Source organism: Rhincodon typus, chromosome 7, assembly GCF_021869965.1.
Source record: "Rhincodon typus isolate 14 chromosome 7, sRhiTyp1.1, whole genome shotgun sequence".
In the NCBI taxonomy this organism is placed as follows: Eukaryota; Metazoa; Chordata; class Chondrichthyes; order Orectolobiformes; family Rhincodontidae; genus Rhincodon; species Rhincodon typus.
In genome coordinates, this window is record NC_063338.1 from 42017522 (window position 1) to 42043528 (window position 26007).

The 26007-nt window shown below is 37.7% G+C and overlaps 2 protein-coding genes across 7 annotated transcripts in view; both read right to left on the reverse strand.

Moving 5' to 3' along the window:
- Positions 1-4832: 4832 nt before the first annotated feature.
- LOC125481029 (homeobox protein Hox-A2-like) lies at positions 4833-9245 on the reverse strand. Its single transcript, XM_048598654.1, has 3 exons — positions 9203-9245; positions 5978-6325; positions 4833-5581 (listed from the first exon to the last, which is right to left on the reverse strand). The coding sequence occupies exons 1-3, from the start codon at positions 9243-9245 to the stop codon at positions 4833-4835; spliced, it is 1140 nt and encodes a 379-aa protein (XP_048454611.1).
- hoxd3a (homeobox D3a) overlaps positions 8650-26007 on the reverse strand; it is a 37719-nt gene continuing 20361 nt past the window's right edge. For 3 of the 6 annotated variants that reach the window (XM_048598649.1, XM_048598650.1, XM_020520501.2), the window contains 3 exons: positions 17508-17587; positions 12219-12755; positions 8650-10182 (listed from right to left, as the gene is read on the reverse strand). In XM_048598649.1, coding sequence (XP_048454606.1) covers positions 9440-10182; positions 12219-12702 — 1227 coding nt within the window. In that variant the 5' untranslated portion in view covers positions 12703-12755; positions 17508-17587 and the 3' untranslated portion in view covers positions 8650-9439. Of the gene's footprint in view, positions 10183-12218; positions 12756-13529; positions 13891-17507; positions 17588-19053; positions 19072-24570; positions 24640-26007 lie in introns of those variants that run through there. The other 3 variants (XM_020520562.2, XM_048598652.1, XM_048598653.1) reach the window with 3 other exon arrangements.

Sequence of the window (26007 nt, forward strand, 5' to 3'; positions counted from 1 at the left end):
GCTTTGAAAGCATACAGTTGCCATGGGATTTGCAAATGACCAAATTCCTGCATAGACCATTCAGCATATGCATCGTGCATTCTCATTGACTTCACATTTTTCTCATTTTGTTAACATACCTTTGCAGCTTTTACTTTAAAAGATATGTGCAGAATTATAAATCTTATATATCTTTTTTTTCGAATAACGTGTTAACAGCAATATATTAAAAGAATAATTGGTCATTGCACAAATTATGTTTTTGTTTAATCGCAATTGACTAATATCGAGCCCTATTTGCTAGATTTCTTAGAAATTGGAAGAAAGTATAAAACTTTGTTATAACTATTTGGTATGTAATCAACTCCTTCCAAATATGATATTAATCATTAATGGGCGCTTGACTGAGCTACTGCCTGGAATAGTAAAGTACATGAAATACCTGTTCATTTTGCTAGTATCGCAATCTAAACAATACGCCTAGCAGTAGAACATAAAATTACTAAACGAATACAGAAGACCTTGAGATGATTCTTTCCATATGCAAACTTGCATAATTTAACACGTTATAGTTTCTAATCGGAAAATTACAACGCTTTATGAATTCCCGCTGTGTTTGCTTATGTAGAATTTATAAATGCAAAATCAACCCACTCCAGTTTCCAAAACCTCTTCTGAAGTTCATGTGTTCCACGTTGAACTAATGAAAGAAGTTGATTGGAAAATTGTTTTCTTTTGACAGTTGCACGCAATACTTCCGTGCAATTTAACTGATTATTTAGTAATTTAATAGTGATTTAAGTTCATCGCACTTAACAATGTTTTCGAAAAGAATGGACAGTGTCTGACTCGTATATGTGATAACTTTTGTAAGCACTCGACTATTCTTCGAGGTGCAATCAGCTCTAAAAGTAGATGATCTGGTTTAAACTGTTGGAGGTGGGGTATGATTGAAGATGGCCTTGTTTATAGGTCAAAAGAATACTGCCGACTTGCTTTAGCAGAATGTGTGGAGTCATTGCAGTAGAGTGAGGAACCATTCCCAAATCAGAAGGTATTTCTGCATTTATACAGCACGATACTTTCTTATACTCACATCAGTAAAACCTTATCAATTTATATGTTAGATCATCAGGAATCTGGAGCAAACTGGACCTGGCTGTGCTAGCAATACCTGGCCAAAGATTCTGGGGCAAATGTCTTCCAAATAGACGTTGGGATTAGCCTATAGTTTCTTAGGGCTATTTAATGCAGCAATTTGTGCACTATCTATATGTGAAGCTTTGCACACTATCCTGCTTAGAACCTGGCTTTTCATTAGGTCAGTTTCTATTTTAGCCCTGTAGCATGTTGACCGGGACCTAGGGGACGGTTAGGGGTGGAGAAGCGCGGGTGGTGGTCGTCAGTGATGGTGGATGACGATGGCCTTCGATCTCTGCAAGTGACAGGATCGGACTCAAAATCAAATGTTGAGAAAAGTACCGGGGCTGTTTTGCAATTTTTCAAAACTGGTCGCGAATGTCAAGATTGTTTTGAACTGCCTGCCGTTTCTGCATTTGTTTTGGGGCGAGGTGATGTTAGCCGTTCTAAATTCGTAAATAGGGCTGAACCGTTGTCGAGCAACGGCGCAGAGGTACGTTCAAAAAATATAGATATTGCACTGGGCCTACTGTGCAAGCAACTAGATTAGCTCTCCATTAACTGGTCTGTGGATCGACCAGAGCAAAAGTGGGGTTGTAAATAAAATATAATGTACGAGGTTTTATACATTAGGGATTCCTATGAAAACACATCTATTAGTGACATGTTTTAAAAGGTTAACGTAAATGACCCAATACCACAAATGCAGTCATACGTGACAATAATTTAAGCACACATAGCATTCTCAGCTGAGCCAAGATTTCTGGTGCCCTTGAAACGTTTTACCCTCTTTAACGAGCAGTAACGAGGGGTCGCAGTTAGACTCCAGATTTCTCGAAGGTTAGTCATACAGGAGGTATCGTCTGTGGTGTGATTAGACTGGTGTGTGATTCGCTTTTGCATTTGTCCGCCTTGGCAGCGGTTGTTGGAGGGATCCCAGCTGGCCTTGGCTTGCTTTAAAGAGGGAGGAACTGCTGTCGAGGGAAAAGTGCAGATTTCATGATTGATGAACTCTTAACAATACCCCACTGACAGCTATGCATCCAGACAGAGCTGCAAGTCTTTCAGCAAAACTCCCTGTTTGTTAGTGCGTTGTTTCAAATTCCAAATGAGCTTTCCTTTTTATTTACAATTGTACCTTTGCAGCCATCACTTTTGCAAAATGAACGGAAATATTGGCTGTAAATATATCAGGCAGTTGCTCACATAAACATGAAGTGTGATGACTGATCTTGCTACCACGTGATCCTTTACTCAAGTGTTCCTGGAGAGCTGCTGGTTATTACTAGAAACAACAAACACAAAACCCACCCTTCCTTTAGGGCTAAATGTTTCAAATATTTGGAAAACGTGCAATATTTTGTATTAATAGAAATGCCATAAACGTCATCATTTATGCAGGGTCAAGATATTACTTGTTACTGTGATTGAATTGGGAAGGCATGACCTCGCTATAGTGGCACCATGATACATGAAATTGCAGAAAGAACTACATGAGCTTATAACTTAATTGACCGGCCTTAGAATGCAGAGGTAAAGCTGCAAGGAGTCCGACTAGTATAAATAACTGAATAGAAAATGGTTCCTTATTTTTGGTACAGCATTCAAAACGAGACCAGGATTTTTCTTGCACAGATTTAAATCAAAATACTGTGAACGTATAATTCCAATGATACTATCCGAGCGAATATACGAACTAACGTGCATTTAAGGTCTCCGTATAAATAACCGAACCTAATACAAACTTTGGCACTTTAATATTACGACAGCAAATCTTGAAATACGAAACGACCTAGTGAGGACTCCTCTAGCCTTTAAACATTAAGCGCACTGTCTTGTCTCCTGTTAACAAAGCAGACACTTAATGTTCGCACTACGCTATTTTCTCTGAAAATAAAGTACATAAGGCAAGAACTTCAAAAATTAAATATTTATTGGGCATTACAAATATGGAACGTGGGCGTTTTGATGCACATCTTTGTCTGACACAATCAACAAAAACCTGCTAACACAAATTGCGTGGGTGTGTGAACGATTGAGATACTTCTTTCAAAATAGAGTGTTATTCTTTGTTTGCTGATGCTGCAAACAGACTTAAGTAAACGGTTGAAAAGCATATGTATTCCCTTTAATGAAACAGGAAGATAAATTGCATCTTGCCTTCGCAGTAACTTGTGAATTTCTGGGTTAGATTGTGATGCATTTTATTTCTCTTCTATATGTCATTTATAGGCAATAACATGCTCAACAGATTTCATCGCACCGTGAATTCGATTGCTAAGTCTTTTAAAAATACAAGAACTTTTAGATCAAATTGCAGCCAATTGTTTAGCAGGATAGATCTCCTGCAACATATTACATTGAACTGTATTCAGTTGCTACAGTTAGTTATTTACTCATTCGGATCTTTTTCCATGTTGAAGTACATGCCATCTTGTAAATATAAACTAAATATTAGTAAATCTTCCACCAATGTGTGCTTGTTTTTAAACATCTTTCGGTACCTGACAATTTTACCCAGATATCCTATCTAAATGTAGTTGAATTGTTTTGGGTCTTAATTATATTGCACAACTAGTGATAACCTATTGTGAACCTCTAAATAAAATCCAAGGAGAATAAAATTGTAAATATGCCTATTTCAAGCGGCCGTTACTCGAGTTGTTATATTTTATGATGTGGTTATAATATCACAGGGCTCGCCAACCCTTCCTTATTCGAACGCCATAAGTATAGATATTTTCTTCCTTATAGTTCTTCTAAATAAGATATCAATGCATTGATCTATTCAGCTCCCAGATTTGATTCGACCGAACAAAATGGCGTCTTTCATGGGTTTATACCCCAGCCGAATTACCACATCCATCGTGGACCTGTGATCAGTACCAGTTTCTTCTAATTCTGTAATGACTGAGCTTCTGAATAATGATCAATTTGATTTTTTTGTGTGTGAATAATCAGCCCTGTTGGCCTCCCTTTCGATTTTCAGATCAACTAAGTAAATATATCAAATTATTTCAGTGTTTAAATTTAAATAAAATCTATGGTGTAGATTGAGGAATCTAATCTTATTGTTTTTCAAAACTATTTTCTTAAAACATTGAATAGTTACGGGCGTTATTGGGAAATCGTGGAAGATGATCTATAACTTAATAATGCATTTTCCATAACGACCAATATCTCCTTATAAATAATTATTTTTTGACATAAGCAATCAGTTTTATTCAGTTGTCACTATTATCACTTATGTTGTTTGGTTGCTGATTATCTTTTCGTTTTATTTTCTAGGAATATTGCTGATTGGAACTTTGGACGAAGGCAATTCAACCATTAAATTGGGAGCAATCAGCAGTGTCCGGATGTTTACTTTTACTTGCATATTTCCACGTTAATTCTTATCTCTTACACAAAGCTATCTTATAAATTGTATTTTAAAGACAAACGGACTCCAGTTTTTGAAAATTTGCAGATACTTGAAATATTCACCTTATTTAAAATAAAATACTGAAAATACTTTATTCTTTGCACTTCATGAAATTTCTCAGGACTTGTTTCATTGGATTCATAACAGAATGCAGACACGAGTAGGAGATCCTTAAAGACTAGGATCAGTAGGCATGTGCCATGACTTTGCATTTTAGTAATACAGCTCTTAGAAATATCAGTGTTAAAGAATATCAACAGAGTTATGTGTGCGTGAAGGGGATGTCGATCTAAAACTGCAATTGCTGAAAATCGTTTGAGTTAAAATTGTCACTTATAAAGTCAAACAGGTTGGATGGAATAACTAGTGTGTCCTCGTTTTCCAACAAAGACAGTTGAGGTAATTCTTCTATTAGATCTAAACGTGGTTCGATTGTAATTTTGTCTAAATCCTCCAGAGATGGGATGCTGAAACTCTCTGGACTGCTAGGACTCGTTCCAGCCGAGCAGTTTTTCAGCATAGTTAGCAGGGAGTCAGTTTCATCTGAGCTCTGTGGGAAATAATGACTATGGGTTTCCTCAGTGCAGATCAGAGAAGTGCCAATAACACTGAGCAGGTCACTGCTGATATCGCTTAATGTATCTTGATGAGCAGAATCGCTAAGATCTTGCTCAGCATTTTTGTCGCTCTCTAACGAATTCAAAGTTTTATTTACAGGTGTCTCAGCAAAGCTTCTTGTGGAAAACCCACTCTGATTAACACTGTTAGCAAAATGGCGCTTTGAATCGGCGTTTTGGCTTTGTTTGAATCGAGTTTGTCTTTTGTGTTTCATGCGTCTGTTCTGAAACCAGACTTTGACTTGCCTTTCTGTTAGATCGAGAAGAGCTGCGATTTCTACCCTCCGTGGTCTACAAAGGTAGCGATTATAATGAAATTCCTTTTCCAGCTCCAACAACTGAGTGTTTGTGTAAGTGGTTCGTAGTCTCCTGGAGCTGTCAAAAGGACTCCCGTTGTCCGGCTCATTAAGCTCTTCATTTTCTGTAGTAAGGAGGGGAAAGTTTCGATAAGTTATCACAAATCTTTGAAATAATCCAGGAACATAAAATGGCCGCCTCCTAGACACAAAAGGCTTCCAGCAGAAAATGGCCCAGTAGGGCAGCAGAAAACAGATACAGATGTCTGGAATTTGCTGATGTGCAGGTCATTGATACTCACAGAATACTAGGAGTTCTGTAGGCTCCAGAAGACACTGTTTACATTTTGAATATAGTTGGGGTATAAGCATTTTTCAGGCCTGACATCTTTCAGTCAACGAAACATTTATTACTGCTTCAAAATATAATCCTTTATATAAAAAATCGCTGCTCACCAAATATGACCACCATCCCCGCTCCCCCTCCCCAAAAAAGTAAGGAAATATATGATGGACCTGACCTTCATTAGAAGAACAAGATGAGAATGATCCCGTTGCTTGGACAGTTTTTTTCTTGTGGCTTTTCTTTTCTCTCATCCACGGATATTCCAGAGGTTTGTCCCCTAACGTGGCCCGACCAATGCTTTTTGAAGTGTGCGTTTTCTCATTTTGTTTTGTGTTACCATGGTCCAAGCTTCTGAAGCTCTGCTCAAAAGGAGGAGGAATCAGTGTCGAATGTGAAAGCGTCGCGTTCTTGATTGATGAACTTTGAAATGTCTCGCCAACAGGAGGAAAGGATGTCAGACACTCGGCAAGCGATGGTTCACTATTGATAAAACCAACCTCTCTCTCAAACCCGTTGTTCATTTCTGCCCGGGCAGAATCGGTAGAAAATTGCTTATTTGATAGTTTCTTTGAAAATGTAAATTTATAAAATGTACTGATTACAAACGCTGAGGGACCGTGCTAATATTAAACTATGTCTATTGAATACACAGACACGATGTTGAGATGAGGCTGATTTTATCGTCACATGATCGCCTTAACCAATGACAAGGGTGGAAAATAAGACTGGCTTTCTGAATGATTCTGAAATAAAATATATAAAGGTATAGGCAGCATTTCCCTGCGGTCTCCAGGCCATGTTTATACTGTAAAGTAGTGCAAAGTCATTTCTAGAAGATAGCAAGTGTACAGTACTGTTACAAAGCATTCTGCATCACTTGGTGGGTGGTTTTAGTCCTGAGAAGAAAAGAACGCTCAAGTCTAGATTTCTGCCTACATATGTGTAGCGTGGAGTAATAAACGACAAATCAATTAATCTTCGGAGATGTGGCAATCATCGCAAGGCTCTACGGTGTGGAAGAATGAATACAAGCTGTGGCCAGAACAGCACCCTGGACAGTAGGAGCTGTCAGTGAGGCCCAATGCCAAGTAGAACAGGATCACTTTCAGACACTCCCTGGATTTTAACATGAATATAAACAGACATTGTAAACTTTTTGCAACTCCACCCCTCCCCGTTTTTGGGCTATTAGAAATGGTTTGGAATGTATTTTTTTGCACTCTGAACAAGTAGCACCTCCCTTTCTCCGTCTGGATCAGCCGGTCCTGTTTACAAATGACTCCCTGTTTAAATGCTATTTGTTAATTTCATAAACACCCACAAGCCAATGATTTAAATATTTTCGAAGTAACATCTCGCGGATTCTCCCCGAGCGCAGCTGTAGTGACTTATGAACTTCCCGCATTTTAGAGCAACGACTGTGAGTTATTTGGCGTTTAAAACCTAAAGGCTGCTCTTTCTGTAATCTGTTATTGGCAAATTAGTAAGCATAATATTTGCTATTTTTGCTGTGCTCACATATACAAAATGTTTGGGATTAGCAAACATTTAACCCCAGTTAAAATGCATCATTAGATTTCTTTTTTGTAATACTACTCAGCTGGTCTCCGGCTTACATAAAATTGTTGTGTGAGAATGTTTGGTTGGAAAGTCAACATTTTACATTCCTTGACGAGTGGGTGGTGTACTAACAAAACAACGTTCTGAAGCGCTTTGCGGCGTTGGCGTTCGTGATAGGCATGTTTAAAATAACAATAACCAAAAGAACTGTGTGCGGTACCTTAGAACAATTCTACATTCATATTTAACACTTGCTTATGGTCAAGGATTTTAAGTAAATCAGGAGTTTACACTGAAGAGAAATTGTAACTGCTACGCTGACTTCAAGCTCTAAAGTCGTCAACAAAAGCTTAGACCTTGTCTTCGTCAAGCTGTTGAGGTTTTCAGATGCGCTCAAGCCCACCTCATCCTTATTTCAAATAATGACATTATTTTCGACGGCTGGGAGATATCTTTGTTTGTTGCCAGAAGGCTTTCAGCGCCCCTGCTTTATTTGTCAAACAAAATGGCGCCGCATGTGTCGGGGCTGCGGGCTGCTGCTGTGGAGAGAGTCAGCAGATAATGCCTGGGACTAAGCTCCCTGTCGCAGGCTCCTGACACTGGGGCACTTCGGAACACAGTTTTCTACATAATAATGTCGACGTCTTCATAAGATAACGGTAACGGATTGGGGCTTATTTTTGGATTTATTCCTGTGTTTATCAGATAACTTCTGTGGCAATATTCACTCATTCTTTTTATTTGGATTGATTGTTTTTCGTGTTTTTTGAAAACAAAAGCCGTTAACTTTTTCCTTAAATATGTTTCAATGGAAATATTACATTCCACCGAAAGATAAATTAGAAAAGTAAACAAACGAAATAACGATTGACAAGATTAGTTAAGGTAACCGAAATGTTCATGATTGCACCTTATTTTGCACGGTTTTATTTACCTCTTGCTAGTTGACTACATTTCATCTCGATCTAACTTCCACAATTCCTCCTCCTTTGTTACTTCTCATTATTTTGTATGCTTGATTCTTTAACGTTTGATATCTTATGATACAATGGTGAGCGCAATACAAAAGCGTCGCAAACGTTTTTCATATTATTTCAACATATCATTGGAAAATGTAATATATCGTTTTGCAAATATATGTATTTAACCAGACCACACTCTGCCGAACATCACCAGTCATTGGCTGGAATCAGCTTGTCTTGGATTAATGAGAAGTGAGGAGACAAGATGGCGAAGCATACAGCTGGAATGGTGCATATGTATTTATAAATAAAGGCTCCAGGTTTATTCAAAGAACACATTTTTATTCTAAATATCTTTTGGAATAGTACCAGACAATTGAAATAAAGTATTCTTATAGAAATGTGTCGTCTATTGTGTAGTGCCACATATTTTCTGATTTACTACAATCATAACTTACAATTTGCTTTCAGAGATAACCCTTATATAATCTAAAAACACCAGCCACTGATACAACTGCTCAAAAAACTATCCTCTCATCTAGTTTCATCCCAGGTTTACTAAAGGGGAGAAATATGATTGTAACAGACATGGATCAAACAGGTCAAAGTCAGATTGTATAAGATCTATAAATCTCACATAAATACATTAAGACGAGGATAAATAAGTAATAGAAAAATCTTTTCTTTTCGACTTAAAATAATAAATACATATCATTGATGTTCAATTCAGTTCGTTCATTACTGAGAAGTCCAGAGCTGAAGTTCTGGGTAGTTAGACCAGTTACGGTCAAAATCCACCAAAGTGGAGGTTAGAATTACCAGTCTTTTAAATTCCACATTAAGAAGGGTTGTTGAAGAGTGACTTCATTATGTCTTACCTTCAAAAGCTCCTATTTCAAGCAATTCTTCCTCTATTTGCATTCTGCATTACGCTAGGATCTTAACGGAAGGCATGGTCGACGTGTAGACCCTTGAATGAATACAGGAAAGCAATGTAACAGGTAGAAAGTGAATGGTGGACAAATACTGTGGCAGTCTTGTAGCAGGAGAATATTTGATACAAATGAGGTAATAAAAAAGCGAAGTGACATCGCTTGGCAAAACGTGCTAGCCCATTACAGATGTGTTAGTTTGGGCGCTTCTTGAATTCTTCCCTGAGATGTGTGATGAGGAGTCAGGTCTGTATATGTAGGATGGGGATCACAAGGTCCATGATGGTGATTGCCCGGTATTTGAGCAGCGCAGCTATAGTCCACAGTAGCTGATGAAGGATGAGGAAGATGGCTAAGGTTGAACATGGGACCAGAAGCTGGCATTGAATCAACGAAGTTCCCTCCAACATACACAGGGCTGCCCTGCAAGTTATGATTGGTAAAACTACCATTGCCCTGCAGATGATCGTACTCTGTGCCTGGGTACCTTTTTTGCTGGGGTAGACAGCTACTGTGTGGTGCAGTGTACGCAGCCAAACCATACATGTTTTGTTGGGATTTGGTGAACGATGTGGGCGAAGGAGCTTCGTAACTCAGACTGTTGACAGTAGGGAGCTGGTTTGAGAATCCAATGTTATTTTGCGAATTCAAAAGTGGACTTCTCTCTGGAGACTGTCCAACGGGGGAATGCATGATCCCTTTGGACTTTTGGTCTTTTTTGTATTTCATTCTTCTGTTCTGGAACCAGATTTTAATCTGGCGTTCAGTAAGGTTTAATAAGTTTGCCATTTCAACTCGCCGAGGACGGCACAGATAACGATTAAAATGAAATTCTTTTTCCAGTTCCACGAGTTGTGCGCTGGTGTAGGCAGTACGGACTCTCTTGGAGGATGGACCTGGTGGGCTTTTATCCTCACAATTGTCACCTACAAAATGAAAACACCATGTTGGTTCCGATAAATAAACCTGTAAACAATCACGCCCAGCCCAGAAACCCCGCTGTTATTATCCTTACTATGAACTAGCAAAATAACTGTAAAGGGCTTCTGTGACTATTTTGCTTCTCCCAGGCTGTTTGAACAGAAAGACAAACGTGACCATCTGAAGAGCATCATGTCGATGGTAAAGATGTGCTACTACTTGCAATAACATTCAAGTAAGTATTTGAAGCCACTTCTAAATTACTTCATTCGCAAGTTGTTTTTGCGCCGACCTAGTGCTCTTTCCTAATCCATGAGCGTCTATTTATCGATTGCTTCTTCGGAGTTTCCAGCAAAAGTTTTACTAACATAACAAAACAGGCACTTCACCCAAAACTATTTGATATGAAAATTGACTATAAAGGTTTATAAAATCATGAGGGCATGAATAGGGTGAATAGCCAAGGTTTTTTTTCCAGGGTAGGGGAGACCAAAACTAGAGGGCATAAATAAATGGTAAGAGGGGAAAGATTTTAAAGCGACCGAAGGGGAACTTTTCACGCACAGGGTGGTGCGTGTATGGAACGAGCTACCAGGGGAGGTGGTAGAGGTGGGTACAATTACAGCATTTAAAAGGTGTCTGTTGGCTACATGATCAGGAAGGGTACAGAGGGATATGGGCCAAATGCTAGCAAATGATTCTGATGAAGGGCCCCGACCCGAAATGTCGACTTTCCTGTTCCGCTGATGCTGCCTAACCTGCTGTTCCTCCAGCTCCACGCCATGTTGACTCTGAACCCAGCATCTGCAGTTCTTGCTATCTCTAGCAAATAGGACTAGATCCGTTTAGGATATCTATCGGCGAGGACGAGTTGGAACGAAGGGCCTGTTCCCGTGCTGAATGACTCTATGACTTTATGACTCCTCAGAAGTGATAACCGAAAATTTTGCAGTGCAACAATCGCTCATTGTTAGTCTGATTTGTAGGGTTCCCTATTCTAAAACTGGGGTTGACAAACAAATTCACCTCAAAAAAAGTATTCCCCAGTGAGGAAAAGTTGCAATTGTCATGCAGTTTGATGTTAAACACGGATATTTCGATACAATCCAATAATATAGTACAATGATTAATCGATATATATTTTGTTTCAGTATAGAAGTTGAACTATTTTAAATTATTCCCATAGAAATTGGAGTTGTGCAGATTGGTGGTGCCCACCAGAACACATCTGAAAAATGAAAGATTTCTATCCTGCTATACTTGTAGATTATATGTGCTCAAAATTTTATACTTGCAGGAAATGTAAGTGAATGAAAGAATAAACTGAGATTAAAACAAACAAATTGAATTATATGTAAATGAGATGCCAACAAAGTTTTGAAAGAACTCTATTTTCTTAGATTCTGCTCTGTTGATAGAAAGTCCAGTGTGAAAAAGTAAGGTTATTTGGGTTAAATGCAAGAATTACATATATTACAATTTAGTTGTGTGATATTCAAGTGTCAAAGAGAAGGGTCAACCTAATATTTCAGAAATTCCCTTTCTCCTGATCATTCCTCCCCGAGCAGTAACTTAGCATTCAATGTCTTACAAAAGATCACCAAAATGTTTAAACATGCCCCAATCTTTGACTCTTCCCAAACATCAAATCAATGAATCCCTACAGTGTGGAGGCAGGCCATTCGGCCCATCGAATTCACACCGACCCTCCCAAGAACGTCCCACCCAGACCCTACTCATTTAACCCTCCATTTCCCATGGCCAATCCACCTAAACTACACACCTTTGGACTGTGGGAGGAAACCGGAGCACCCGGAGGAAACCCACGCAGACACACAATGTGCAAACTTCACATAGACAGTCACCCGAGGGTGGAATCGAACCCGGATCCCTGGCGCGGTGAGGCGGCAGTGCTAACTACTGAGCCGCCCCAATTTGGTCAGACCGGGGGCAATGCTCTTGCTTAAGTATAATATTTTGGCAACCTGTCTGCCTAATAATCAAATGATGTGACTCAAATCGAAAAAGGGCTGAAGGATACCTGCAACTGTGCAGTTGTTTTTCTGCTTGGCATTTTGACGAGATTCTTTCATCCATGGAAAGATTTGCTTCGTGAGAGTAGCAGCTGGGCTGGTGGAAGAATTTGACATTGACTTGGTTCTTTTCTGTGTTGAGGTGTTGCTTGCATTGGGTGAGGGCGGTAAAGGAGGTGGCTGCTGTGGCTCATTGATGCTTGGGGGCTGGGCAGTGCCCTGGCTGCCGCTTGTTCTCATACAATTGCCATTAATATCGTTGGGTTTATGGTTTGGGACTCTGACACTAGATGTCTGAATGGGGCACGTCGAGGTTTGATAATCACTTTCAACTGATGATGACGGGTAGGCCTGGTGGCTAGAATTGTAGCTGTATGCGTTAGTCTTTTGGTAGGTGTAACCGCCGAATATTCCGGAGTTATCGTAGTAAGTCGCTTTTTGCATCTCGCTATTTCGAAATGATAGGGTCTTGACACCCTTATCGAAGAGCATTGACACTTTCGATCACGTGACACTATTCCACCATCCACAAGTCTGCAGCAGTCCTTTGGGTAACGAGGCAAAAGACAATAGTATAAAACATTAGGAACTCTTAATTCAGAGTATACAACGTAAACGTCGCATCTCATCCATAAAATCCCATAATACATTGTTAGAAGAATAAGTTTCCCCTCCTTCTACTAATCTATGAATTATCTTACGGGACCATTAATAAGTTGGTGAAATTCGGAATAAATTATTTGACAACTTCTGGAAGACTTTTATGAGCTATCTTACTTTTTGACGGCTTCCTGAATTCCGAGAAATTAATTTCAAATTGTAAATGCAGTCCTTGAAGTGATTATTGAAAAAAATTGTAGAAAACATTTATAGTTCTAATTCTTGCTCTTACATTTCACTTCATTGGAGTGTTACTTCTATTTAAATACATAATACATTACGAATTGATTAATGTCCACCAGACAGAATTATTCCTTTATAAATATGCTATTTTGATGTTTGACAATAAGTAATTGTATACCGGATGTGAAATAATATGTCTCCATCATCTGAAATATTTCGCAACATAAAGATAACAATCAGCTTTATACTGCCGTTTTATTATTCTACAACACTGGAAGTCCAAAAGTGTTTAACATGTCCCAGTCATTCTTGATGTAAGTGGACTTCAGTGGGACACACAGTGCTATTCCAGATGGCTTCACTGATTGAGGCCACTTTTATAATGATGAGAAACAAAAAGACGCCTCTTAAAAGGAACGAAAATACCATAGTCACAGGCGGCTTATTTGCCTGCAGCATTTGCTGCGGGTACAGACCGTATTATTCTGTGATCTAGACAGTGTTACACAGGACATGATGGATCGGACCAGTTCGAAAAGGTGAAAAACCAACGAAGTGTTCCCTCGCCATTGTTGGTTTCTTTTTCTTCAACGTAAGAGAGGTTTGTGTGAAGCGAATCTGCTGCTTCCTGTTATATCTTTCTGTTTTACGACAGAGGGCAGGCAGAGTAGTTAAAGTATAACTAGTACCTATTCAATCTTTTTGCTCTAATTAAAACTGAGAAATAAGCAAGTCAGCATTTTACATCTGCATCCTGCTGCTTACATCGGCTTTTGTTTATGCACCAGTCTGCAACAAAATAGCACATATTACTGGATATGATGATCTTTTTGGAACAAGTATGATAGAAAAAAAGGTCACACTAACCTAAACTGAATCAAAAAAACAGCAAATGAATGCATGTTTAGCCTTTGTTAGGCGCAAACCTTTCTTACTGTCAATAAACGTTCATAATATTACAATTGTTTTGAAACAACGCAGATCAAGCTCTTGTAGCTGTTGCAACAGCTGTTCAAATGCACGATATCACACAAGCTGTTTAAAAGTTCATATTTTTAAAATTTATTTCTGTATAGATTTATATGAGACCCTAACACTTCCTAAATATTCCTTATTTATTTATGAATTTTCTACGACAACAATTGCATTTTACTTCAAGCAGTCTCTCGACCGAAGACTTTGACAAGGAGACTTCCCAATAAATCCATGTCTGCATGAGGTGAGGGGTCCGGCAAAAAAGCCAAGACGTTTCGATTGTGGCATGGTGTCTTGTAGTACGAGTTAGATTGCCTAAGATATATGTTAAAGTCGGAAATTATTTGTGTCTGGAATTAAATGATCAAAAGGCGGATTAAAACAACCCACTGTGAAATATACTTGAAATTTACAAGAAAATGATCGGTCAGTATTTTAAATATAATATCTAGACTGTAACATTATTTAAATAACACATATTGCTGTAGAAACCATCGCAGCCATTGGACGTGTGACTTATCTAGCTACCACATCACGTCACAAATAGATTTTCTATTCATTTAGAAAAAGCCTTCAGCCATACAAGACTTGACATTCTAATGAAATATGAGGTTTATGATCTGCGGCCTCCAAAGTTGCAGTCAGGCACACGTGCACATCTCAGCTGTTTCTTTTAGAAACAAAAGTCAATGTTTTGCTTTTCTGTTCTAACTTGTGCTTTGTTCTCTGTGTGTTTCGTGATATTTTGTTTTCTTCTGTTATCCTGCGTTCATTTCCATCCATGCATACAATTTTAATAAAATTGACAGTACATTGCCGTCCTTGGCTTAGTTATCTGAATTTTAATTACATCTCTGTTCACCCCCACCCCCTCTGCCCATCTAATCTGTATTATGTGTAAGAGATAAGAGAGTAACTCTATTATTTACTGCCATGGGATCTGAACCTCCGCCACTGCAGCCTGCCTCCTCGTTTGCAATGGATTTGAAGGCGCTATCTTCAGTATATCAAAACTAACATTAATACGAAGGCATTGTGAAAAGGTTGTGGTGAAACGGCAGATCTGGTTCAGAAACACCAACTGCTTGTGAACTCTGCTTGAACTTAAATCGCAGCCATGGGTCATAAATCATTTGGACAATGGTCAACTGTTTCTGCGTTCATCTTTCAGATCTTTCTTACCTTACATGTTTTCTAAATGCAAGGGTGCATCACCTAATATGAAGATTTGATAAGTAACACCTTGTTATGGGCCATCGTCCCCACTTTGGTATTTCCGAATATATTATTCAAAATCGCGGGACACATAGCGAAAAATAACAAATTATTAAGTACTTTTGAGCAACATCAATGACAAAACTTACTGACGAAAACTAATATTACGAAGGGGGTCCTGGTGCCGCATGCACCATGAAAGGATTGAAATTAGTGAATTATATTTCCGTTTTCCAGTGTGACAGACTTTAAGCTCGTCTACACAGCGGCGTTATAAAAGGTAAGCTGCTATAATACAGACACACATAGCTATATGACTATTTCTCTCACCCAACCCCCACCGCATGTAATGGCTCACAATGCTATGCCATTTGTCCTGTTTTATTTGTCCGAGGCCAGACCATGGAAAGATAGTTCCTATCTTTTTAATGCTAGCCAAATAATTCATTTCTCTTTGTTTATTTTTCACTTTAATATTAGAAGAGTAGCCTAACAATTTCGAAACAATCTCTAAAGGTGGGCAGTTCGTTAGCAAGAAGCTAGAGCCCTCACAGTGAACATCAATGCACCTGTCATTGTGGGCTACGCAAAATTTATGACTGCTAGTGCTACGGTCGTAAACGCTTCACTACAGAATGAAAAGAAAAACACTTTCCAAAGACTTGCTATCTTCAGAAGTGTAAAACAGCTACAGCGTAGGAGGAAAGACCTGAAAAAGAATGTCCATACTCGGCAAGTTTCTTATCTATAAGGCGTTTCGCCCGCACTTGCAGGATTTTATATAAACCAATGAAAATTGCCAGGAATTTGAACTACGGACCAGACCAGAAGCTTTTCACATTCAGCAGAAGCACATACCTCGAACGGGAAGAGCTGAAATTTGCCTTGGAAAGACATCAGCTGGGAGCCAAATTTGAAATCAAAGAGTTGATTTCAGGTATGAAGTCGGGAGAGAAATGGAGAAAAACGTTTTTCTCTTCTGCTTGGTGTTTGGCCGGAGTGTTCAATTTAAAGTCATTAGTGATATATGTTTTAGCTATTTTCTAATTCTACAAATGCTTGATTAACTTGCTTGATTATATGATATGCTTTGTTAAAAAAACCCTACTGAAATGTCTCTTGCCTTCGGCCATAGCTCTCCAGAAGAAGTAGATTATTATGGGACATAGCAATGCTAATTATGTTTATACTTAGAGGATCAGTTCTGGCTAGGCATTCTGGTTGGATATCCACATCTGTTCAGATTTCAGCTTGGATAATTCAGTATCTTCTAGGTTTGCGGTTGGTTCCTAAACCATAGACATTGGAAACTTTGCTTTAAATTGAGATGATTTGCCTTCTGCTGCAATTTCCTGAAGTCTCTGGAAAAATAATCCAGAATTGCAAGAAAGGCAACAGGATCCCATTGTTAAATTAATAATCACCAGGCTTCAGCTGTTAATTTACTTTCAACGTAGGTTAATTTATTCCTTCCAAAGTAGGATAAACACGTTTAATCTCGATTATAAAAGTTGCATGAGTTGTGCGGTTCCTGTCTTAAATCATGTTTCATCTTGTGGTTCACACAGAAATACGACACTAGTGTATAACCAATTAACTTACAAACTAGATATTTGGTCAGAGCAAATGTGTCGATCGCTTGGTAAAGCTTGGTGTGAGTAAAAAAAGGAAAAAGAATGGAAACAAATACAGCATATAAGGTTGAAGTTCAGTTGGATTGAAAAACAATGTTAGAAGAACTGAAATAAAAGCAGTTGGCGAGATATTACAGGCCGAAACGAATAACGTTTAATGCTTTATAAATGCTGTCGACTCCTAATTTGAACGAATCTCACGCAGTTAATATATACACACTACAGACAAGCCTTTTTAAAGAGTGCATTAAGAGTAGCCATAAAGTGATTAGTTTAACTAACATTTAATTCTCTCCCGTTTTCAGTTGCGCCGATTCTCCTGGACACCTCTGTTCTGCAATCAGACGTTGTTAACAAGATATAGACAAAATTACCGGAATTATGGGTTTACTTTACAAAAATCTTGGTTCTAACACACAGTAGAGACAAACTCACAGGCGGCTAGCACCGTAACAGGCGCAACTCAAGAAACCAAGGATCAGATTCGAGAAGTGTGTTTCAGTTTTGGCATATGCGTTCCGGTCTTTAAAATATGAAGCCTTGAACGAATTCCCCACGGGTAAATCTCAGTTACTTACTGACCACAGTGAGTACAACAAGCTTTTAAAAATGAAAAGTACAAAAACTCACCGCACAGAAATTTTCTACGTGCTTTTGCTTGGATTGGACTTGGAATCTGTCCAGATTGACCAGAAGGCCCTGGCTTTGTTCTGAAACAGAAAATGTAATTAAATATTTTCATATTCACTAATACTATTTCTCTATACTCTGTGTATTTTAGGTAATCTTTTTGGCTTCTATCAAACAAAGAAGGGAACTTGGAGCAGGCCGTGCAGATCCGTTCTTGTTCTGTCCATAATATATTTGCTTTATTATTTACATTAAAATTTCTGAAAAAAAACATTGTTTTCGTGTGAGCTTTAATCCAATGGCTTTGTGATCTTTTCTTTAAAAAAATCACTTTCAATGCCCCAGAAATTGGAAAATCGATGCTATTAAATAGCAGGGTTCTATGATTAATGAAGTGAGTTGCATTATCAAATGAAATTAAAAAGAAATAACAGAAGAATGGATTAAATATGTTTAAACTCAGTAAAGATCAGAATTTCGCTATTTTGTGAAATATTTGGTGAAGAATGCCTCCCGAGAATTTCAACACAGCAAATCATTTATTTGAAGCGATTTTCATAACTCAAATTGTTATTGCGGAAGCATAAATCTATTAATAGCAACGAGCATTTTGAATAGGAACTTCCACTTTAAATACCAGAAATATGCCTCAAGGGTGGCCTTATTACCTAATGAACATGATATTTTGAGGCCTACTGCACTTGGTAAGAAAATAGATAGTTCTGTTGTGGCCTTTTAATAGAATCTGAGACCGAACGGAGTATTAAATAAGAACCATAATGTTATATCAGGCATGCAGACTTTTGGTTTCCTCGAAGCGACTGCAAAAACTAACTTCAACAAATTTCGCAATATAAAATCAGCAATTATTTATCTTCTTGATGTCGTTTAAATATCTGCATTTAAGGACAAACCACCAGCTCTGTCTATTATTTTATAGCAAACTAACAACAATACAAATATGGAGGTTTGAAAGAAAAGGCCTGGCGCCATATATGAAACTCATGAATAATGTATGATATTGACAGGCGGTTATGCTTTGTCATTGGGATACCAAACATCATGTAATATTTTATATCGATCAAACATGATCATAATGCTCGCAATAAAGAGCTTGGTTATGCAAAAGGGAACTAAAATGTAATAATACAGCCCCGCTGGAATCTCCAGACAGGCTCCAAACTCCAAATCAATGTGCAAGAAACAGATGGAAGGTGAAGGGAAACTGAAGTCAGGCAGGAACTGCGTTTTTGTCGACATTATACCAATTCAAAGCACATGCTTAAATTTGGAAATGCGTTTAAGAAAAACAGCAACTGCGGCAGATCAGATCGACAAAGAAATCCCCGTCATTAGCTGACAATATATAAGAATCATAAGCCTTTGAAATGACCTTTGGCTTGTACAGCAATAACTCACCACTTAATGAACAACCAACGGAAGCGCCTCCACTACCTCACAATACAACCCATCACACAATTTCACCATGGCTCTTCTATCCGTCTTTAATCCCACTAAGACACAGCACTTTACAAACTAGTCTCACCAACTTGTGTCCATATAATTTGAAGTTAGAAGAGGATCCAAATCGCAGTCGGCAAGGCATCGCGTCCTCGGTCCAGTGCCTCCTACCATAATGTTTGTAATGTATTCACGTGGCCATACGTCAATTTAAAATCTTTTATTTCTCTGTAATGACTGGGATTAAGTTAAGAATTTGCAGAGCAAAGTCGCAATTTTCCAAGGAAAGCGAGCACAGTCGACAAGCTTTAAACAGTTGGTTGCTTCCAAACAGTCACTGATAATTTAGGTCTGCTCAGCTATGACCGGGACGGTAAGTTTTTTTAACATCTTATTAATTTCGCAGCTTTGGAAGAGAGCTCTCACACTCCGTCGCTGAGTGTGAGCAGGCTGTCCATGTAAACAGTGTTGGCAGAATGGCTACGTCGAAAAGTTTTCCAAACTTTTATTTCGTCATGTTCCTAAACTACCAAACTGGTTTGGTAAAAAAAACTTTGGAATGGATCCTGTTTACTACTTGTACTGTCTGCCAAAAGATTGCGGAGGATAGACTGCGTATGAGCCCAAGGCGGTTACTCTAGGCGGTGCCTAAAAAGTTTGGACTTCTCTTTCGGAGGGTCAATATTCTAAAGCCACACTATCAAACAAATGTTAATAGATACTATGACGTGGGCCGCAGGGAGGTTTATTGAAATTTTAGGTGAAGTTATAAGTGAGTGGCTCCATCGAGCAAAATGAAATGCTACTCAGAGTAATTGGATTCAGCTGACTAACATGGCAGGCCAGCAGCTTCGAGGCATACAGCAATGAAAAATGCTCCCCTCAAAAGTTTTTTTTTGACCGAACAAAGCACATATGCACATTGCGAAACTATTTTTATACCTGTGGACATTCTGATAAAATGTCCAAATCTGCACATAAACACGCGTGAATTTGTACAAGTTATACACATGCTGTAAAATAAATGAAAAGTCCTCAATTATGATCATTAAAATTATAGCGAATAATAGTCTTGTTATACTAACTTTAATACAATTTCAGAAAGAAACAACTTTAATCCTGTTACCGATCACACAGACTACAGTCAGATCAAAGTGTTTCAGTAACGACGTTAAAATATGCATATAAGTAGGAGTTATTATGTTTTCAAGTTGGAAAATAATGCAGTTATTTTGTTTAAAGTAATTGGTGAAGAATAATTGAATGCGTTTCTGGAACTGGAGGATAAAAAAATAAGTTAACTATTAACGACAAAATTCCACGGAACGGTCGCCTAGACACCAGGAACTGCGATTAAAGGGGACAATTTCGTTTATCAGGATTTACCTAAACTGGTTAACGGTGAAGTTGATAACAGCAGAAATATTGAATCTAAGCTATTACAGACCATCTCCTGACACATTTGTTATGAGTCCAAATAATATTCGATATTTAATATATTTAAAAATACGGATATACTCAGTTCCTAGAAAATCACAAATTGTTTTCCTTGAAATATAATAACATTAATTGAGAAATAATTTATACGGGCTGCCGCAATAACTTTAGCCCGCAATATATTTCTGAAACGCATAAATCAAAGAGGACTGCAGCCTGACGATAAGCTAGAGACAACAAATTAATGTGATTTACGATCTAAGTTTGCTAGTGACAGTTTGAGAAGTTCCCTGGGTTCTATGCCTTTTTATTTCGTTTTCCTTTTACATAAAACCGCAGAATCAGCTAAAATGCAGCCACAAGACAAATCTGGGACTGCTTTAGTTTGTCCGATCTAACCTTTCTCAAATTGCGCACTTTCGAGGAAGAGCAATGTTTCTTTTCTATAAATCGTCTTACTTTGCTCCAAAAACATTTTGCGGATGTTTCACGGAAGTAGAAAGAATACAGTAGTTTGCATCAGAACTTCAAATAATTTGGCATGAATAATATGCCCTCTTGTTGAAGGCATTACCCAAACCTTCTGCTAAAGGTTACATTTTATCATACGATTGCTTACCTGTGTGTCAATTTATCATAAATCTATGCTTCTCAAACTCAATTTCTTAGCCTGCAGCTGCGAATAATATCCTCTGCCGTTTGTCTGGAGACAATGCTGCCTTAAACCAGATCTTGCGGTTTTACAGACATTTCGATACGAAATGCAGACGGTATTCCCGATAGAAATGGCTTCAGTCTCAGGGACAACTACCAATAAAAACGGTGTACAGAGATGTTTTAGCTTTTAATTCTAAACCGAGACTTTGTAATCGACCATCCAACGAACGAATGGTATTTATAAACCAGTAGGTATTCCTTTAAAAAGTTGCAATTTATGAATTTTATAGTGCAACGGATACCTTTTATAATCAGAAAATATAGGCGCTGCCTTAAGATACTGGCATATTTGTTCACGTGATCTGTGTTACCAGATTGTTCTGATTGAGCCAGTAAGTTGATCCAGCGCTACCTCACTAACATCTATTTAATATGGATTGAATGGTGTTTTGAATCACTTCTTACATTAGCACTAATGAAGAGTTGAGTGAAAATTCAGTATTCTGTTCTGTACTTGAAAAAAACACATCGTGAGGTCATGTTTCTTTCAGAATAGCACCATGTTTGCTAAATTGAACAATAGATTTGTATTTTTTTTTGCCAATTCATTGCCTGTAGGCTGTATGTTGCCTAGCATTCCTTCTAGTGTATTGCGTTAATTATTGCATTTACTCATTTAATCAAAATAAGCGCTACTTTGGTAAGAATCGGATTTTGTGAATGCATATATCTAAGGCAACGTACGTATAAGTTTCTAACATTGTTTCGTATAATGAAAACAAATGTTACATCAATGGGTTTCATCCCAATACAAACGCTTAAAATAAAGTGATTATATATATATAGAAATTACTCCAACCATATACTTAGGTTATACGTTGTGGGAGTGAGCTCATTAAAATCCGTCGAAGGAGCAGGACGTTAGATTTATCCTGCTTAGAATTTGAATTAGTTGACAGAAGTCGTTAAAGAAATGAAATTCTGCAACAGATACCGGTTCTGTGAAACTGAATCTCTTTCTTGTCTAGAAGGGCAAATTAATCATTGTTCGGAACTGCAGTTTTATGCAATAATGTGTTGTCTGTGGACTACGAATTAATGTGATATTTTCCCTTTTACTTTCAGGAGAAGCAACTTAAATCACCAGAATCAGTTGTCTGGTTATAGAAATTTTTCACCAAAACGGGCGTTCGAAAATTGATTAATGGTGTCTCCGTGCTTATTTTGTACTTTTCTTTCGCAAATGTTTTGTTGAAATATAATGCTTTTAGATAGCGAAAAATACTTTTCAGTTAAATTCTGTCGAATTGCTGAAGGTTTCTGTTAAACGTTACCTCCAACTGTTCTTAATATCTGAAACATTTGCCTGTAATTTAATAGCAATAAAAAAGATTTCTATTGACAGTAATGCATGACCTTATTGCACCTAGCGCTGGCTTAACGCAACATTTATCTAAATTACTTTACCCTCTGTGGCTTGTATAGTCGTTATAAAAATATTGCTTTGCAATTACTGCATTATAAATTATTTAAAAGAAAATAAGAGTTTCAACTCACTGTTTAGCTAAAGCATTGCTTTCGCCCAAAACCGATGTTGAGTAAGTTCGAATCTCTGTCTTCTGACATTTTTCATAACAGAGATTGTTGTGGGATCTCGTAAAGAAGATAAATCTTTTACATCGTTCAAATTATCCATGTTTGTGACTTTGAAGTAATTTCTGTTCTGGTATTCCTGATCCCAAAAGTGTAAATAGACCATTTTATTAAGGCAAGTTATACCTTCACTGATAATTTTACGAGGAGACTAAGATGAAGCAACTATGTGCTAATGCTTGTCACTGTGGGAACCCAACTTTACGGGGAATATAATCAAATGGGGATCTGAAGACATCTTCGACCGCAGCATATGTTCATGGAGCAATAAAAGAGAGAGATTTACAATCTTCGCCTGGTCGCGGCAGCCTTTCACCCTTTCAGGAATTCCACGCAGTGATTTATAACAGAGCGGAAAACTGTTGACGCCCCCCCCCCCCTACAAAATAATACTTTATTTCGATTTAATGAAAAAAGTTGTAATTAAAGTGTGTTCATTGATTTTTGTCTGCCTAGTTCTTTGCTGGATTAGAATTTAACGGTAGATGATACTGAGCTGAAGTGAGAGTCGAAAAGAAAGTAACTTGGCGGCACAACCATAGCTTTGTCATCAGTAAAACAGCGCTGCATTTGTCATCGGCGAATAACTGAATTAATAGGTTATTGTTTTAATGCATAATTTATTAAAAAAGGAAACGAACGTCGACTTTGCACACGTGACGACAGACCAAATTCAATTTCCAGAAGTGTTTTGTGACAAAAGCAACGGAAGCAATAAATGCCGAGGTTTATATCGTAAAATATCGCCGAACAATGTGATCAAATCCTTTTTCAAAAATATTTGCATTTACCATAGTAATTTATGTAGCGTTCAGTACACGTATAGTAAAAGGTTTAGGAACACAGCTGTCAAGATCAGTCACTAAAACGCTATATTGTAATTTATGTTAAGGTCTCACTGTTCATTGCTTCAACTTCAAATGCTTACTTAGGATTTATTCTCAGTCTTTACCCTAAAACTAAAACTTTTTCACGTCACTGAAACGGCCAACAATAAAAAGATTGATCATTCTTGGGCACTATTGCCTTGTATTACCTATATCATACATGTGAGATACGCCTCTCTGTTCTGACTGACCTCAATTCAACAAATCAGTATTGTGCCACTTTGTTACATTATAAAATGTACCAATGGTGAAATTAGAGTTTGTTCTTGTTCTGGGTAGAAATCATAACCACGTATTCTTTAACCGGGTCAAGCACGCTTTTCTCGCTTTGTGGATCATTATTTGACAGACTATAAGAAAGTAATACTCGCGTTTTTGGGATAAGAAAATACTAGTCTGTTCAAAGGAGACTTTTGTTTCACCTTTTAAAACAAAATATCGACTTAAAAAACACAAAGTGCTCATGAACCTGGTTTCTGCAGACGTGAGTACCTACAATTGTTCTAGTGGAATCTCCTTTACAGACTTTCCAGTGCCTCTCAAAGAAAACAAAATATATGACTCGTGGTATTCAACAATGCTCAGGCCTCTATTTCGCTGTATACAAATAGGCAGCAGATGCCATGACAGCCGGCATTGTTTGCAATAAAGCGCAAGTAAACCGTAAAATCTACGCCATTTCATGACACCCAACTACGCCTTAATAATAACCTCATCGCAATCTTACTAACATTTAGCCCCACGTTCAAAATGCAGCCGTTACACATTTCTGCATCTGAAGTTTATCATAGTTGCTCCAAATTGTTAAAGCTAATCCGAATAGAAGGTCAGTATATCTGCCTACTACAACTTATGACTGTCGCCTGGTAGCACAGAGTAAGAAGCAAAGGGCGCTATTCATCAAATATATATGACAGTTACATTCATTTGCTATCTTAGCAGAAACAAAACTAAAATTGTTTACCTACCAAGCTTCCATTTTTCAGTTTCTTGCAACGAACTACAACAGCAAAGTGAAATAGCGGACCATTTGTATATAATATTCTTGGGATCTGTTCACTTTTCAAGTGTGATAGAGTCCTTTGCTTGGCCGATTAATGACGACGCCGTGTTTCTTTCGGGACGTACTGCATTAATTATTTAGTAAATCACGTGGCCGAATCAAATGTAAAAGGATACATAAAATCTTACCACCTCCTCTGGACATAACCTTAAATTGTAAAATTCTTTATCATTTGAGAAACATTAGCTTGGCAAATATGTTTTAAAATTCTAAAAGGAAAGACTAACAAATATGGCTGTTTAGTAGCGTTGGGTTGCATCAGCTTTGTCCCATTTTGAATGACCAGCCTATGGCATGGTCGTATTGACTCTTTGCCTTCCATTCAGCTGTTTCTCTTTCCAGACAAGAAACGAAGTAACGAGACCATGTATACAACAATAAAAATGCGGCGAACGCTACTTGTTTGAGTTTAAGTTCATTCGAATTTGTTCAGTGAAACTAAATATTGAGATTGTAATTTAAAGTCAAATAATGCATGTATTTTGCTCTTAGATGTGCATAGACATAAGTACATACACATATGCATTATCGCAAACACAAACACACTTACACATAAATATATTCATTCATACATAGCTGATACAGTGCGGAACTGGAGGAACACAGCTAATCAGGCAGCATCAGAGGAGTAAGAGAGTCGACGTTTCAGGCCTAGACCCTTCATCAGGACTCTATCTTCATTCATACATACATGTAAACATACATACAAAAATATCCACACGTGTATACATGTACACAGGCATATAAGCATATATGTACACAAATAAAATTATATGCATGCTAAGGAAAAGAAGGTATGGATACACAGATATAGTTAGATATAAGAGTTATATGTGGCCGTGGGAGCTGTGCATCAATGGATATAAATATGCATGTTGATTGATTGTGATTGATATTATATGTGACGTTATGAATTTTGAATGATATTACAGTTCAGAAATCATGATGTTGTTGACTTTTATGTTCCATGCTTCCCATATCTATGTACTTGATATCTGTGACAAATTATATAGTGAAAAAAACTTGAAAATAATTAAGCTTCTGAATTTAAAACATTTGAATTATAAATTGTAACAAGTACATACACTAATATGTGTGGCTGGCTGGTTTAAATATTGATAAATTACATGGCCACATGAATATGAGACATTGTCAATTGACCTTGTTGATAACTGCATTTTAAATAAGGCTGCTTTTCAAGGATATAGGTGTTATAGAAAAGTCAAAGTCATATACTGCTTACAGCCTCCTTGAGTATATGTATGCTCAGATAATTTAGTTTGTACCTTAGAAAGGCAATATATGCAGCTGATTAATTGATCCTTATTGTAGCTATTTTCAC

What these genes read in the sequence shown, in the direction of transcription:
- LOC125481029 (XM_048598654.1), bottom strand. Translation starts at nt 9,245, where the DNA reads ATGCAAATAGAGGAAGAATTGCTTGAAATAGGAGCTTTTGAAG. An exon ending in TGAAATAGGAGCTTTTGAAG is followed by an intron (nt 6,326 to 9,202) that starts GTAAGACATAAT and finishes CTGCCCGGGCAG; the next exon opens with AAATGAACAACGGGTTTGAG. An exon ending in ATCTTGTTCTTCTAATGAAG is followed by an intron (nt 5,582 to 5,977) that starts GTCAGGTCCATC and finishes TCCTTACTACAG; the next exon opens with AAAATGAAGAGCTTAATGAG.